This window comes from Podarcis cretensis, assembly GCF_951804945.1.
Source record: "Podarcis cretensis genome assembly, chromosome: 8".
Lineage (NCBI taxonomy): Eukaryota > Metazoa > Chordata > Lepidosauria > Squamata > Lacertidae > Podarcis > Podarcis cretensis.
In genome coordinates this window covers 23,792,658-23,808,185 of record NC_137177.1, presented here as the reverse complement: position 1 = coordinate 23,808,185, position 15,528 = coordinate 23,792,658, and the positions used below count along the sequence as shown (strand labels likewise).

The 15,528-nt window shown below is 43.0% G+C and overlaps 1 protein-coding gene across 7 annotated transcripts in view; it reads right to left on the bottom strand.

Annotated features, from left to right (window-relative positions):
* Positions 1-15,528, bottom strand: part of PUM1 (pumilio RNA binding family member 1) — a 48,390-nt gene that overhangs the window by 10,978 nt on the left and 21,884 nt on the right. For 4 of the 7 annotated variants that reach the window (XM_079985904.1, XM_079985907.1, XM_079985906.1 and 1 more), the window contains exons 7-13: positions 13,531-13,801; positions 12,595-12,688; positions 10,419-10,535; positions 5,840-5,991; positions 3,139-3,277; positions 2,824-2,967; positions 364-654 (exon numbers count right to left, since the gene is read on the bottom strand). In XM_079985904.1, coding sequence (XP_079842030.1) covers positions 364-654; positions 2,824-2,967; positions 3,139-3,277; positions 5,840-5,991; positions 10,419-10,535; positions 12,595-12,688; positions 13,531-13,801 — 1,208 coding nt within the window. The remainder of the gene's footprint in view (positions 1-363; positions 655-2,823; positions 2,968-3,138; positions 3,278-5,839; positions 5,992-10,418; positions 10,536-12,594; positions 12,689-13,530; positions 13,802-15,528) is intronic. The other 3 variants (XM_079985909.1, XM_079985910.1, XM_079985908.1) reach the window with 2 other exon arrangements.

Below are 15,528 nucleotides of genomic sequence, written 5' to 3'. Positions count from 1 at the left end.
CGAAACAGTGGGAATAATGCTGGGAATAAGATGGAGGAGGACTGGCTCCAAATCCCCATTTGGCAATAAAACTTACTGGGGGGCCCTGAACTAGTCATTGCAGGACAGCTGTTTAGAGAAAACGAGGAGGACCATATGGACTAGCACCCCTAAGCTCTTTTGGAGAAAGGGCAGAGAAAGAAAACATTCCTTGGTACATACGCAAGGCATGTGGCAACTGAAACCATCAGACATGATCTACAGGCAGTAGATTTCTGCTACTGGGTATATCAAGGGCACAACGGTTAAATTTCTTCAGAACTGATTTCCTTGTTCTCGCCCATCACACACAGCCCTCCCCTTCAAGACAACCACAACTCCTACCTGCTGTTCCAAAGCCTCCCAGCGCAGACCCCAGTGTAGCACCAAGGGAACTGCTGCTCCCAAAGCCAAGGGAAGTGTTGGCAGGCTGGGCAGAGCCCTGAGAAAAGAGCGAGCTGCTCTGGGAATTGCTTGTTAGGGAGTTGTTGCCATAGAAGGAGCTGGATGCCAGGTTGCTGGTGGGCTGCTGCTGTGGCTGTGGCTGTTGAGTCCCTAGAGGGCGAAATGGTCCATTGGTTGTTCCTCCTAGACCGCCAGCAGCACCATTTGCTGAAGCAGCAGCAGCTGCAACTGCTACCAAAAAGAGGGAAAAGGGTTTTTAAAAACAAACAAACAAACCAAATGCAATTTGGGAAACGTGCTTATAGTGCGCTCCCATTTTACATTTCCATCATCTGAGCATCATCACCTGTTGTTTACTCCACAAAACAGGTCAGCAATCATTTCCACCTAGCACCTAGGTCAGCAATTCCCAGGTGTGTTGCAAAGCATAAAGGTAACAAATTATAAAGGTTCCTGTAAGCCTGAAGTTAGAAAAGGCTGACTGCAACATCTCTGCATGGATTTACTGCTCAGACCTCTCTCTTTTCAATCAGCCTCCACAGAGGAAAGCAGTTGTGTTGCCTCTCTTAAATCAAGCGTTGCCTCCTTTCCTTTGCTATCAGTTGTGAGCTTGCCCCATCCCAGGCTGGAGGCAGCACTGCTGGGCTGCTCAGAGCATAAACAGCTCTTACTCTTTAGCATGCTAAGAAGCAGATCTCTGAAGGCACAAGTGTGCCTTTAATTTCAATTTGAGGTAAAACGTTAAAAAAACAAACCCCGAGATACAGAATTTTTTTAAAATGTTGGAATTTTATTTTTGTTACCTTGGCTTATGGCAGCCTTCACCATCTTGTTGCCCTCCATGCGTTTTGAACTACAAACTCCCATTACCCCCAACCATTGGTCATGCTGGCTAGGGCTGATAAGATTTGTGGTCAAACATCTGGAAGGCACCACAATCTCCACCCCTGTCTTAGTTGCTACCAACAATGCATGGGCCAGGCTTGGTGCGGAAGTCCTGACAGGAGACCTAGTCTACTGCCATAGACTATTAACATGCATTCACTTCTCGCCAGGAGTCCTGATGTACTATTTTCTCTGTTTTCCTTCAAGTTTACTTCAGGAAGGAAAAAATGGCTCAGGCGCATGCATTTCTGAACTCTGCTGCAAATTCTGATGCTAAGAATTCATCTAGGTTGCCTGCTATTCCCCTGGCAAACCACTTCGTCTGTCTAATGGTCCTGCTGCTTCTCTGGCAGTTTTCCTAATGCATATGAAGAAAACTATTATTAGCTTCTCTCTCATTAGCAATTGGCTAATGCATCTTGGCTTGATTTATGGTCAAGGTATGTTGTTTGCCAGTTTGTGCTCTTTTCACCTCTGGTGGTCTTACTAAACCAGGTGCCCCTCTCCAGATGTTTTGGACTACAATCCTCTTTGATCCCATTGGAAATGAGCCATGTTTCCAAAACATCTGCAAAGCACCAGGTTGGTGAAGGCTGCCTTACAGTAAACATTTGTGCCTATTACCGTCTCTGGCTTTTCAATCACGCCAACATTTTCAGGTACTTGCTTTGTGTTTTGCCATTTCCAATTTGTAGCAGTATACATTTTATGTAAGCCTTTATTGTATTGGTCTTAAATAAGCTCTGGATGTAATGAAAGGATTTAAGACTTCCCAACTGTCTTTTTTTCAGCTTTCCATAAAATTACTGCCCTCGTTCTGAGACATCCCTTCTTCTAAAATTAAATATAACTGTATTAGACTGTGTATACAACTGACCGCTCACACTGATGCAGCTTTTGATGGCGCTCCTCACAAAGTGGTTCAGTTGCTTTTACACTAGGATCCTGGGCAGCACTTAAGGTTAAATCAAGGCCTCACTTTTTCCTTCCTCTCTTATGTGCATTGATTTATCATGTCTAGAAATACTGCCCACACTCCTGACTTCACATTTGTGAGGGTAGTCAAAATCACAGCTGCAACATTTTCTGCTCTGGCTGGGCCCTGGGATGGGGCCAATGGTGTGGGAAGAAGCGAAACAGCTCAGTCAGTAAAGCATGAGCCTCTTAATCTCAAGCTCGTAGGTTCAAGCCCCACCTTGGGCAAAAGATTCCATGCATTGCAGGGGGCTGGACTAGATGTCCCTTGTGGTCCCTTCCAACTCTATAATTCTACACTATTTTATTTTAGCCAGGTTTTTTGAACCACAAAGCTTTAGCTTGTGACTTTTTAGTTTAGTGTGCGCTGTGCCTTCCTCCTAGACATGTAAAAAGACACCACCTTCAATGTTCAATATAATTTGAATTCTATAGGAGGGCCATTGCTTCACTGGATTTCTAATACACTGACTGTATCAATCACGAACATACGGAACTACAGGAAATCACTGCTTCCCTAACTATTATAGGGAGACTTACCTGCTTGTGCTGCTGAGGAACTGATGATGACAGGAGCAGGGGCCACTAGTCGTACCGGAGCTCCTAGGCCATTCCTAGCCCCTGTATTCACCACAAGAGTACCTGTTTGGTCATAGTAAGCTGCAGGAGCCAGCACTGGATAACCTACAAAAACAGGTCAGTTAATCATATTATAGACTTTACATAACACTCCCCTCTACTGTGTATTAAACGCAATGCCCCCAATGTGCCCGCTGTCCACTGCCCGGGGAAAAATTCTAGGCTCCTTTTACAGCTTAGGAAGATCTGCTGCTACGAGGAACCAAAAGCTCCTACCTGGCATTCCTGCTGCCAGCCCCTGCCCAAAAGCAAGAGCCGAATTCACTGCTGCTGCAGCCACTAATGAGTCAGTTTGCTGGCCCTGTTGGTTTTGATTTGGTGTCAAAGGGCGCTGGCTGGCTCCTCCACGGAGAACCTAAGGCACAGAAAGCAAATGGAGTTATGCAATCCTTATAGTTGGTTAGCCACAGTGGTCTGGGAATATGACTGCCAGTGGCTACTGCAAATTTGATTATGGCAAGCAACAGGAAAAACCTCTAGTATACACCAAAGGTTTCATACATTCCAATGGCTTTTCAATGGCAGAACAGAGCAACAAAAGGGTGCCACTTTCAAAATAGCTCGTCTGCATTCTGTGCTGCCATTCTACATCAGTGTCATAGTTTGGAGGGGACTGCAAACACACACACTCTCCACTAATCATTCCCAATAAAAAAAACCAACAGCTTTGTAGGGTACCAAGTACAAAGAAGAAGACACTCACTTTGCTGCCATAGAGCAGGAAGTGAAAAAGCAACCTCATTGGTTACTAGGAAAAAACAAACACTGGCTACCAAGCGCTGCCAAAATGTGTGGACTTTTGACTAATTGACAATTAACAGACCGAAGCCCGCAATTCTACAAACTTCTGGAAGCTGATCTAATTTAAAATACAGCCTGAACTTCCTTTGGCAATGAATAGCAATAAACTTACTGTATTTTACTTCAGTTTTACCGAGGGAGGTCTTGCAATGGCTATAGAATTTATTACCTTCTCCATGCTATAAAAATATATTCCTAAATATGCACTCTTGTCTTGGATATATCAAAAAGGGGACGGATGCATTTTCAATGGGCAAAGGAAGAGACTGGCAATTTTTAACATTGTTGCTGCTTTCTGTTTAAGAAGGTCCAGCTCAGCACACCTGAGTACAAAGCAAGATTCTCATTACCGAACAGCGTTCTCAGTGAGGGCAAGAGTGTCATCACTGCCAGACCTTTGAGGACAACTGGTGTGGCCAAAGAAAGATGCTCTTCTCCATTACTATACACAAATACACATAAACACGTTCTACCTGCCAGCTTTCAGTAACCTATTCCATTGATGCTACACTAGCACAACAGGCACCAACCAACCCCAAATGTCTGAGACAACCCTACCAGGTCCATGGTCCCTAATACTGGGACCATTGTTAAACCCTGATTAATGAGCAACTTTCAGAATTTTTGTTTATTATTACTTTCACATTACATATTTCCCTCCAAGGAGCTCAAGATAGTGGTATAGTTAACCCTCTCCCCTCCTCTCTCACATGCTTTTATCTTCTTAACAACCCTGTGAGGTAGGCTACACCAAGAGACTACAACTGGCCGACGGTCACCAAAAGTGAGCTTCAAGGCTGAGTTGCGATGTGAATGGTGTCTCCACAAACCTAGTGCAACACTGTTAACAGCTGCAACACATTGACTCTGCAGTAGTCTCTTGTAGCAAGTTCGGAAAAAATGGATTCTGATTTGCTAAATTGATCTTGAGAAGTTTTTGCTATAATGTAACCATAAGCAATTTTAAACCCACTTCTTGTCATACTCAAGTCTTAAGGCTTTACAAGCTGTCAGCACACACCCTCTGCTGCCACCTCCACCTCAAAGATTTCATCTCTTCCCTGGAGGAAGCGTCCACAGCTTTTTCAAGTCTGTGCTCAGATGAAGAGCCTTTAAATCCCCTCCAAGGTAAACTAGGCATGAAAGGGCAACCATGTATATTCATTTGTGCTTCTGCCCTGTTTGCATAAAAAGCTAGATGTGGGAGTCAATTTCTTTTTCTTTTTCTACATGAAATACAGCATGCAGGTTTGGGAAGTGAAACCGTATCTTAGCTCCTCGTCCTTTCCACACTGTGATGCACTGCTTCAAGCACTTTTTGACCAGCTCAACTTCAGTACAGGAAGTGAGACAGATTGCAGAGGAAAAATGCCTGAAGCAATGCAGCTCAGCAAGGTATGGAGAGGGGACATAATTTCAATTCCCCTCATTTGCATGCTCCCCTTGATGTCAAAAAAGATAAAACTCCTCCTCCTCTACAGTTTGTGTGTGAATGGAGCAGCCACATTAATGAAATAAACACAACTGCATTGTGATATCTAGGTGCCTCAGAAGGCCCCTTTGCCCCTTTTCCAATTTGCCCATTGATTCTTTGGAGCCTGGAAATCAGAACTCCACATGAGTCGCTAAAGATGATCTACCCAGCAGCCAACAACTGTGCCTCTCAAAACACCACAAAGTCACCCAATACTTTGGGAGCATCTAATATGGGTTTAAGGCAGGAATGGGGAACCTGTGGCCCTCCAGGTATTATTGGGACTCCCACTTCATCTCTACCCCCAACAAGCATGGCCAGTGGTTAGGGATGATCGCAGCCATGGTCCAACAGTGTCTGGATGGCCACAGGTTCCCTGTTGCTGGTTTAACAGAAAACATCACAGAGAATCTACCTCCTTCTTGACTGGCCCCCAAGTTATGCAGATGAACTAGGACATATGTAAAGGGAGCAGGGGCAGCTTAAGTACTTTAATCCTTAGGCAACAATTCCTTTCCCTCTTTTCAGCCCTTCCAGCAGCAAGAAAGGCTCGTGTGTGTTTTTATAAAAAGAGCTGTGCCTGAAAAAAGGCTGCAGATTCAGGCCAATTAATGGCTGGTGCAAAAGCGCACAGGTGCTCACCTGTTGCTGTCCTTGCTGCGTCTGCTGAGCGGTCTGCTGATTTGAGGAATTTGTTGCAGCTGCGGCAGCAGCAGCTTGCTGTTGGAAGAGACTGGCAGGATATACTCCCCAGGGAGCCACTCCGTAGTACTGATGAGGGACAACTGCAGGACCTAAAATATCAACAGAGGACTGACTTTATCTCCTGCTGGTGCTTTTGCGTAATTCATTAACAGAACAAGAGAGTGGTTTTGCTTGCTCCTCCACGGTGGAAGTAGGGGGCAGTGGAATAACAAAGCTATAGCCTCCATTTCCAATGGTCTGCCACTTTCGGCAGAAAGAACAGTGCAAGTCTTTAAGAACATCATCCACCTGCTCAGATAAAGTATTTCACCTAAGATGCTTGTGCTTCCCATTCATCCAATTGAAAAGTTCTAATTTGGACCTAGCAAAGCTATTCTAGATCATAAAGCTTTTCAGATCACTGTATGTTGACTCAGAAGTAATGTATGTACTTTTCCTACTAAGCCTTTAAACCTTCTAACAGACAGGATTGTCTTATTGGTGCAAATATTTACAATGCCTTGCTGGCATTACCCCTATTTGAGATGCATGAATAAAAAGTGGAGAGTGAAAATATGTGTGTGTGTGTGTGTGTGTGTGTGTGTGTGTGTGTGTTTGTGTGTGTCGTTCTCATACAGAAATTTAAAAATGCAGCTTTTTCTAGCCATTCACACCCTTTTCTGTTGCTGACATTTGACCAGCTCACCATCGTACAAGTCCCATTTGTCTCTCATCCTTTTCATGGTCAAGCACATTTTGTCAATTTATGCCATTTTTCTAGTTTGTTCAGCCAGCAAGTGGGCACTTTTCAGCAGCAGCCTTCTTCAGTCTTTAAAAACCTGAAGCACCCCATGCTGTACTTGTATTGTTATTTCTTCTCTCAACCATTTCACTGGAAAGGTCTTTGCTCCCCCACCACCCTCCAATGCTGCTGTTTAGCCTGGCTTGGTTCCCAATTCAGCCTTTGAAAAGGTGCTGGATGGCAGAGCTTTGTATCATTCTGTGGCTATTGCTTGTCCAAACTGCTGCCCAGTGACATTTCAGCATCTACTTATTTATAAACATGCTACATTGCAGGTACTGAAAAAGTGACAAGTCCCTGATGTTTTCTTGCAGTTTATCATAGAAAGCCACAAATTTCCAATTGTTCCCCAAATCTTTCAGGGCAACAAGAGACAAAAAAAAAAAATCTTTTGAAGTAAAATCTGGTTTTGATTTATTATTTTTTAAAAAACATAACCACCTCATGTTCATTTAATTAGAATAGCCTGGGAAATGAAATCTAAACACAGTACTATGGGGTGGTGTAAAGTGTATGGATGTCCTTAATGTGTCTTTTTTTAAAAAAAATCTAAAGTAATAGCTGTGGAAAGGAATCATTACCTTACTTGTTGTTTTTAGGATTATCCCCCCCCCCCATGGCAACAGTGAGGAGGAAGATTGTAAGGTTGTCAGCAAAAGACCATGGTCCTGCCAAAAACTAGCCGCCGCCCCCCCCCAGGAGATCAATTATAGCTCTTCTAAATGGGATTTTAATGTGTCTGTTATTTTAGACATTTGAAGTAAAATACATATTAAATGCATTCACACATTTAATGTTATGCCTAGTTTGACTCAATGCGTTAGAAGTGAAGCCTACACGTATAATGACTTAAAACTATAAAGAATGGCCATCTGTCAAACACAGCGCTCAATATTAAACAAATTGAGCTAAAGGCCTTTCCCTTGTTAACAAGAGATCACAGGGAAAGAAAATATACATTTACAGACTGTCAACATGCATATAGATATAGAGGTGATCTGGCTGATAAACAATAGCTGGACTTTCAAATAGCTTCTGACAAAATAACTCACCAAGGACTCCTGCATAAGCTTAGCAGCCAAGGAATAAAAGGAGACGTTCTCTTTTTTTGTTATACAGTTAACATTTGCCTGGATAATGCAGACAAAAGCCCCTACTTGATCCATAAGACCAGGTTATGTCAAGCAACTTTTGTTTAGGAAGTTATCTGAAGTTTAGACAGAAAGCTTGATTTTATTTAAATGAATAAAACATCAGTACTTTTCCCATGGCAATTTAAACCATGATTTAAAATCACCTAGATTTTAATCAAACTCCTCCCACCCCCATCTGTGGCTAGATAAATGAATTGCCAATGCAATTTTTTTCAGATTACCTGCGTGTTTGACTGGGGTGTTAACAGTCTCTAATTAAATGAGCTGTTGTTACCAGCTGTGCAGAGTATCGAATTAATGTTTGTGTGTATGCTGGAGCGAAAAATGTAATTTGAATTTACTGAAGTAACTAGCTTGCATTGACTGTTTCTAAAGAGGGAGTTGATAATTTGGTTTTTCCTGGCCAGAAAAAGAAAAGAGATCAGTAGACAGAAGCTGAAAGCATGCTTTTGAACTTACTGCATGCATTCATTACATGCTTTTGTCATCTGTCTTACATGGAGTTCAAAAGTATATGAATAGTTCTACATCCTCTTTTATCCTGGATAAAAATATTGCTCTTCCATTTTGGTGGGAATTTGAACCCAAGCTTGCTTAGCTGAAGTTCAACACTCTGTCCCAGAGCTGGATAACCTGTGGTCCTAAAGGTGCTGTTTGACTACAACTCCCATCAGCCCCAGCTGACATGGCCAATGGATAGGGATGATGGGAGTTGTAGTCCAACAACAGTTAAGGAGGGCCACAGGTTCTGCATTCCTGCTCTAGCTACTACACCACACTAACACACAAGCTGAAGATTCATGGCTGAACAGGAGTTTGCATCCAGGCTCCAAATAACCAAAGCCACCACTCTAGGCATTCACACAAAATCTCCCACGTAGTCATAATGACAGCACAAACTTCTCATTGTCAAAAGATGATAGATCAGCACGTCACACATTTACAACCCATCCCACCAGCTCTAAAAGGTGGGCACCAGATTGTATTGCCATTATACTGCCTCTTCCCCATAACTCCAATTCCATGCTTCTCTAGTAACATATGTATTACTAGAAGGGAAGAGAAGAATGAGCAGCGTTTATCAACCACCACCAGCATCTATTCAAGGAGGGATTCAAGATAAAAGTATGCATCTCCTTAAAATAGTTTTAATACTGCAAGTAGGTGAAAATTCATGTCCGGCTCAGAGCAAATGAGTACTTACAAAAAGCTCTCATTATAGAATCAATGTTCTCAGTGAGGGCAAGAGTGTCATCATTGCTAGACATGAGTAAACCAATTGATATAAAGATAAATAGGGCCTGAGATAATGGGATTGGCCTATGTCATGGTAACTCTACATAACAACAGCATCCCATGGTGGTGCTCAAGTAACCAGGTCCTTGGCCATGTTCCATGAAATTTCCTATATTTAAACACATTTTGGGACAGAGCAATGTGAGAAGTGCCATGCTTTCACACCTCCACTTTCCAAAAATTATGGAAATGGCCTCCCAACTGTTGCTGTCTCAGAATGGGGCAGAAATAGGTGGAGTTAATCATGTGCTCCCTCTTTCTATTTCCAATTCAGGTTCAGCTGCTCAGCCTCCCGCCTAACAGCTGGCACTCAGGGTAGTGCGGCAGCAGCATAGTCCACTTTCCCATGCACCCTCCAGCCTCTGGCCAGCCCCCGAGCTTCAACTCCAGATATTTTGGCCTGGATCGGGGAAAGTAGGAGAGCAGCAACTGGAGGCTTTTTAGAAGATGCTCTCCACTTCATTTCAGTTATGCATGCGGAGGCCCAGAACATAACCTGTGCTTAAGTGGGGAGACACTTGTATAACAAATAAAATAGCCCCATGGCCCCAATATTTAAAACGTGGTTACGAAAATGTCATCACAAGCCCTTTATTAAAAAAATCCCCTGTACCATGGCGATCCTGCTATAGTTTCTCATCTCCCAGACCAATTTTGCAAGAGAATATTGATGAACGCATACAATCTAACTTATGCTTTAGACAATGTTGCATATCTGCTGGACATCCATCTGATATTTCATTTTGAAAGGGGATACTTCCTTCCCACAGAAGTGCAACAGTATACAGTAAAGGGGGTGGGGAGAAAGAGCATTAACCCCAGCTGTCCAAGCCTTGTATGACTTCCCTTTATTATCTTAAGCTTGCTATGGTTTCAGCTGCTTAAGCTGTGAAGACGCTGGAACACGAGAGCCCTTGCATGCAAGTAAGACCTACATGACCCCAATTCACAGGATCACTTTTGACATGGTGTTCAGTAGCAAAAATTGAGCCAAACAACCATGAGCAGAAGAAAAACAGCACTATGATAGGTTGGTGCTCTAACGGGTCAGTTCTACCGTTGTTCTCATGCTGCTACTTGTGCTGCAGAAGCAAAACATCTTTGGGTTCAGTTTTATGCTTTCTCATCCAGTGCTCTACTGCAAGGTGTAAAAACTTTCCACCCATGAGCAGGAAACTCCCCAAACTTACAGCATTAGATAGATAGATAGATAGATAGATAGATAGATAGATAGATAGATAGATATTTTTAAAAAAATAACCATACATCTCATTAAGCATCTCACCTAACGTTGCAGCTGCGGCAAGCCCTGCTGCATAGGGGTCCGTTCCTGGAGGAGCAGCGCTGATGATGTACGGATTGGGCACAAAGGCAGCAGGAGCTAAACCTGCTGAAAACATACCTGTCAGTAAAAACAAACTTGACTAGAACTGCAACCCTACCAAAACGTGAGAGAGTGTGTGTGTGTGTATGTGTGTGTGTGTGAGAAAGATTGCGTGTGTGTGTGTGTGCGCGTGTTTTGGAGATTGAGCTGACTTATCTATCATGGAAAAAGACACGGGTCTAAAATTTGAGCTGTAAAAGTCAGAAGCTTCACTCAGAAAACAAGCGATTAGGGTTGCCGTCTCTTAAGTCTATTAATTTCCATTGACTAAAAAGGTAGCCATGATTAACTGGTGGGCATGAACTGAAGGTGGCAAGTGATGTCTTGGAGTCATGCCCTTCCTCTTTTGTAAGAGAATGCCTGTTGTAATACATGTGTACATCATTCAAAAAGAGAGCATTTCCCCACCCCCCTTTAGAACAGTACCTCCCAGCCTGGTGCCCTACAAATCTCATTAGCTCCAGCCAGCATGGCCAATTGTCAGGGATGATTTTGATGATGGCTCAAAATATTTAGGGGGCACCAGGTTGTGGAAGGCCACATTAGAACAATGTTGTTGTTTTTCTCTCATCTGCAGATCTAATTGAAGATGATACAATTTACTGACCAAGGTTTCTTTAATCAGATGAGAGCATGTACAATATACAAATTTTCACGTTCAGCTGTAAGACGTTGAAAGCTTCCTAGATTTTTGTGTCAGCTCTGGGACGCCGTGAAATTGAAAAGATGAAAACCACTTCATAAAAACAAAAATTATTCCAGGGATATCTGGAAATTAGTCACAGCAAACATCACACTAGCATCACACTAACTACTTCTACCAAGAACCTTATTACTCATGTGTGTGTATCTTCCTTTGTGACTCTGAGAATTCTCTTAGAAGAATTCAGAACAATGCAAAGGCATATTAATAATAGACTGGAGAAGTAGGAAGTCCTAAAACAGACAGGATATACACACTGGCAGGATACAAAAAGAAGCAGGGGGACACCATATGGGGACACAATATGTGCACACTGTGAGGCATGCTTTCTTGTGAAGCTGTTTGCACCTCGGAGACAAGCAGCTGTGCAGTTTACAGAGAAGCTTGCCTCTTCAGGAGAGAACATCTGTAGGGAAGTTAGGGGGCAAAGCTCTCGGTGTGAACTTTTCTCTTAGGCATCCACATATCCCTTTCTGGGACGCCAACAATGAATGCAAGGAATATTAAGTGGCAAAACAAAATAACTGAAGGAAAAAACAAGCAAACAGATGCCTGTATGCCCTTGCATATACATTTCAAAATATGCATGACAACATATATAAATATTACAAAATATAGGTTAAATGGTCTTTTGAAAATCTAGCGTAAAATAAATATAATGCAACACTGAAGCTCTTATAATGGAAAATTGTACTGATCACAATTTAAAAGGGAATGTAAACCCTGGAGGTGGAAGTGATTATTCTTACTTACAGTGTTTGGGTCAAACCCAGGAATTACTTATTTACTCAACTCTCATTATTAATTGCAAATATGGACGTTTGCCCTTCGACCAAACGCCCATATAAGCAATTACATGTATATCCATTTTCTAATGGTGCAAAGGAAAGAATGTGAGAGCAAGGTAACAAAGAATGTATTCAACCAGTTTTGTTAGGAGAACCAGAAATAATGGGCATTGCTAATCCACGTTGTTGGGTCTATTCAAAGAGGGCTTTCAGGAGAAAAACACGGAATTATTTAACTACAACTGGTTTGAATATTGCAAGTAGCCCATTCATGTCTGGCTCAGAGCAAATGAGTACTTTAAAAAAACTCTCATTACAGAACCAATGTTCTCAGTGAGGGCAAGAGTGTCATCATTGCTAGACATGAGTGAGCCAAAAATATGATGCTCACACCCTGCCAGAGCTACAAACAGTGGAATCTCAAACCTTTCCACCCCCAATCCCACCAACCCAAGTTCCTATATTACCCCTTGCGTTACCCTTTCAAAACAAATGAATGCTGTTTTGAAAGAAACTTGGAGAAATGCTGATGATCAACAGAAGGCAACCTGGACTCTACTGATAAACAAGGGACTGAAAGACTTACCTATGTGCGGTTGATGAGCAGCTGCCAATGCATATTGCTGTTGTTGTGCTGCTGTCAGTTGCTGAACAGCGAGTGCATTCGGTCTTTGGAACAGCTGAGAAATCAAATTTAAAGATGTGTTTTACAACTCAGTTAAAATTCTCAGTTGAAAGGTAGTTGTGTGAACTTTTCTCCAACTGGGCTAAACTTGGTAGGCACCAGGCCTAGGTCATCCAATTAAAGCCTAGTCAGAAAAGATTCAAAATGTGTCTGGCAGGTTATTTTCAATCCAGTGCTGTTAATGTTATGAATGTTAGCACCTCGTTGCCTCAGAGGGTCACAATCTGCTTAGAGTTACTCTCATATTTCTTTCTCACTTTCCGCCAGTCTAATGCCTGCTGCGAGGGGGGTGGGGCGTCCCAAGTGACAACTCTGTATGCAGTCATCAAAGAGCTAAGCTGCATATTTTTCTTACTTCATGACCCTCCTGAGAATGCAGCTGTGGCTCCTGCCACAAAAGGACTGTGCAACGAATGGGTGCAGAAGAATCTTACAGTAATAGAATGAAGTGGAAAGCAAACGCAGGATAATATTTTATACAATATACACTTCTATAAACTAGCTCTCGCTACATGGATCCTCCTACACTTTAGCCAGCAAACCAAAGCTGATGTTCATTTACTGAGCGGAGTAAGCTCCTCAGCTATGATGACCCTAGCTTTGAAGTGCACAACCCATATGCTTAACCTATAGTGCAAGTGCCCAGAGCAGTTAGAAATATCAAGGGAGGGGGAAAGGGATGGGGATATCCAGCCGTTTTATACATATCAAAAGAAAAAGTTGCATGGTTAGTACACAGAGGTTATTCCAGGTGCATAGGTTTGTGTGTGCAAACCCATGCCCTGCAGGAGACAGAGGGGGGGGGGAAGGATCCATATTAATCAATGCAAGATCTACCTGTTGTTGAGAATTGTAGTCAAATAAGCCCACAGTTGCTGCAGCTGAATCCACAGGTACCTGAGTGCCAGAGTAATCAAACTGAAGCGGCTCCATGCCAACATGTTCCATGGGATCCAGTGGAACACTCTGGGACTCTATGTTGGAGAAATCCTCCACAGGCTTGGCACCATTCGTACTAGCTAGCTGGGCTAAGCCCTCAGATCCATTCTGGTTTGGCCCTAAAAGATCCACATCATTTGCAGAGTTCTGGCAGTTACCAGGTGTCCGACTAAAGAAAAAGAAAAAGCATCACAAAACAGTTACTCAGAGCAAAATTCTTATATATATATTTTTAAATAAACACCATCAGTGTCAATGGCAGGACAGTTTTAAAATGAATTTTTTTGAGTTGTGTCTTTTTCCCCTTCCCATCTTTTTGAAACACCAAATAACTCACCACCATCATCTGGCTATTTTGTATTGTAGATCTATTGTTGTTGTTGCTGCTGCTGCTATAAGCTGTTAAGAGTTCCCTTGTCTCCCACCTTATCCCCAATATCTGCCCTATTAAACTAAATCTAAAACTCTGGGGTTGTTGTTTTTTAAAGACCTTGCCTTCTCTTTCATACAGCTGCCAATAAATTTGTTTGCAACACTCACCTTGGAGAGCACCCTTTACCGCCCCAACCCATCAGATATGGCAATCTTCTCTCTTCTCCTGCACTTGGAAATGGGGTGATGACAGAGGATCCTCCCTGCAGCCACTGTTTGTGGGCTTTGTGGCCTATATTTTGCCTGCCCCAATCATTCACCCCCTCCTTGGTTTGATTCCGTATCTCTTCTTCAGTTACCGTCACCCTCCACCCCTTCCAGATGTATCACATTTCCTTTACCCTGTAGCCTGCTTCATGCAGGGAAAGCAGTTCTACTTGTGCAGGTTGCCCTATACCTACTTAGATCATGGGTGTAAACCACACAGGGAGCTTACATGCATAGAAAAGGTTCCCTGCTGCAAAAGTTCAGCTTCTAGTGAATGGAAGGTGCATTCATTCACCGAGTTTTCTCCCTATTCAAATATATACTAGACACTGTACTACACCAACTGTACCCTTCCCCTAAGGCATTGCCTCTCATTACCCATCCCCAAACATGTTTTATAGAAACATAGAATCATAGAGTTGGAAGAGACCACAAGGGCCATCGAGTCCAACCCCCTGCCAAGCAGGAAACACCATCAGAGCACTCCTGACATATGGTTGTCAAGCCTCTGCTTAAAGACCTCCAAAGAAGGAGACTCCACCACACTCCTTGGCAGCAAATTCCACTGTCGAACAGCTCTTACTGTCAGGAAGTTCTTCCTAATGCTTAGGCGGAATCTTCTTTCTTGTAGTTTGGATCCATTGCTCCGTGTCCGCTTCTCTGGAGCAGCAGAAAACAACCTTTCTCCCTCCTCTATGTGACATCCTTTTATATATTTGAACATGGCTATCATATCACCCCTTAACCTCCTCTTCTCCAGGCTAAACATGCCCAGCTCCCTTAGCCGTTCCTCATAAGGCATCGTTTCCAGGCCTTTGACAATTTTGGTTGCCCTCCTCTGGACACGTTCCAGTTTGTCAGTGTCCTTCTTGAACTGTGGTGCCCAGAACTGGACACAGTACTCCAGGTGAGGTCTGACCAGAGCAGAATACAGTGGCACTATTACTTCCCTTGATCTAGATGCTATACTCCTATTGATGCAGCCCAGAATTGCATTGGCTTTTTTAGCTGTCGCGTCACACTGTTGGCTCATGTCAAGTTTGTGGTCAACCAAGACTCCTAGATCCTTTTCACATGTACTGCTCTCAAGCCAGGTGTCACCCATCTTGTATTTGTGCCTCTCATTTTTTTTACCCAAGTGCAATACTTTACATTTCTCCCTGTTAAAATTCATCTTGTTTGTTTTGGCCCAGTTCTCTAATCTGTCAAGGTCGTTTTGAAGTGTGATCCTGTCCTCTGGGGTGTTAGCCACCCCTC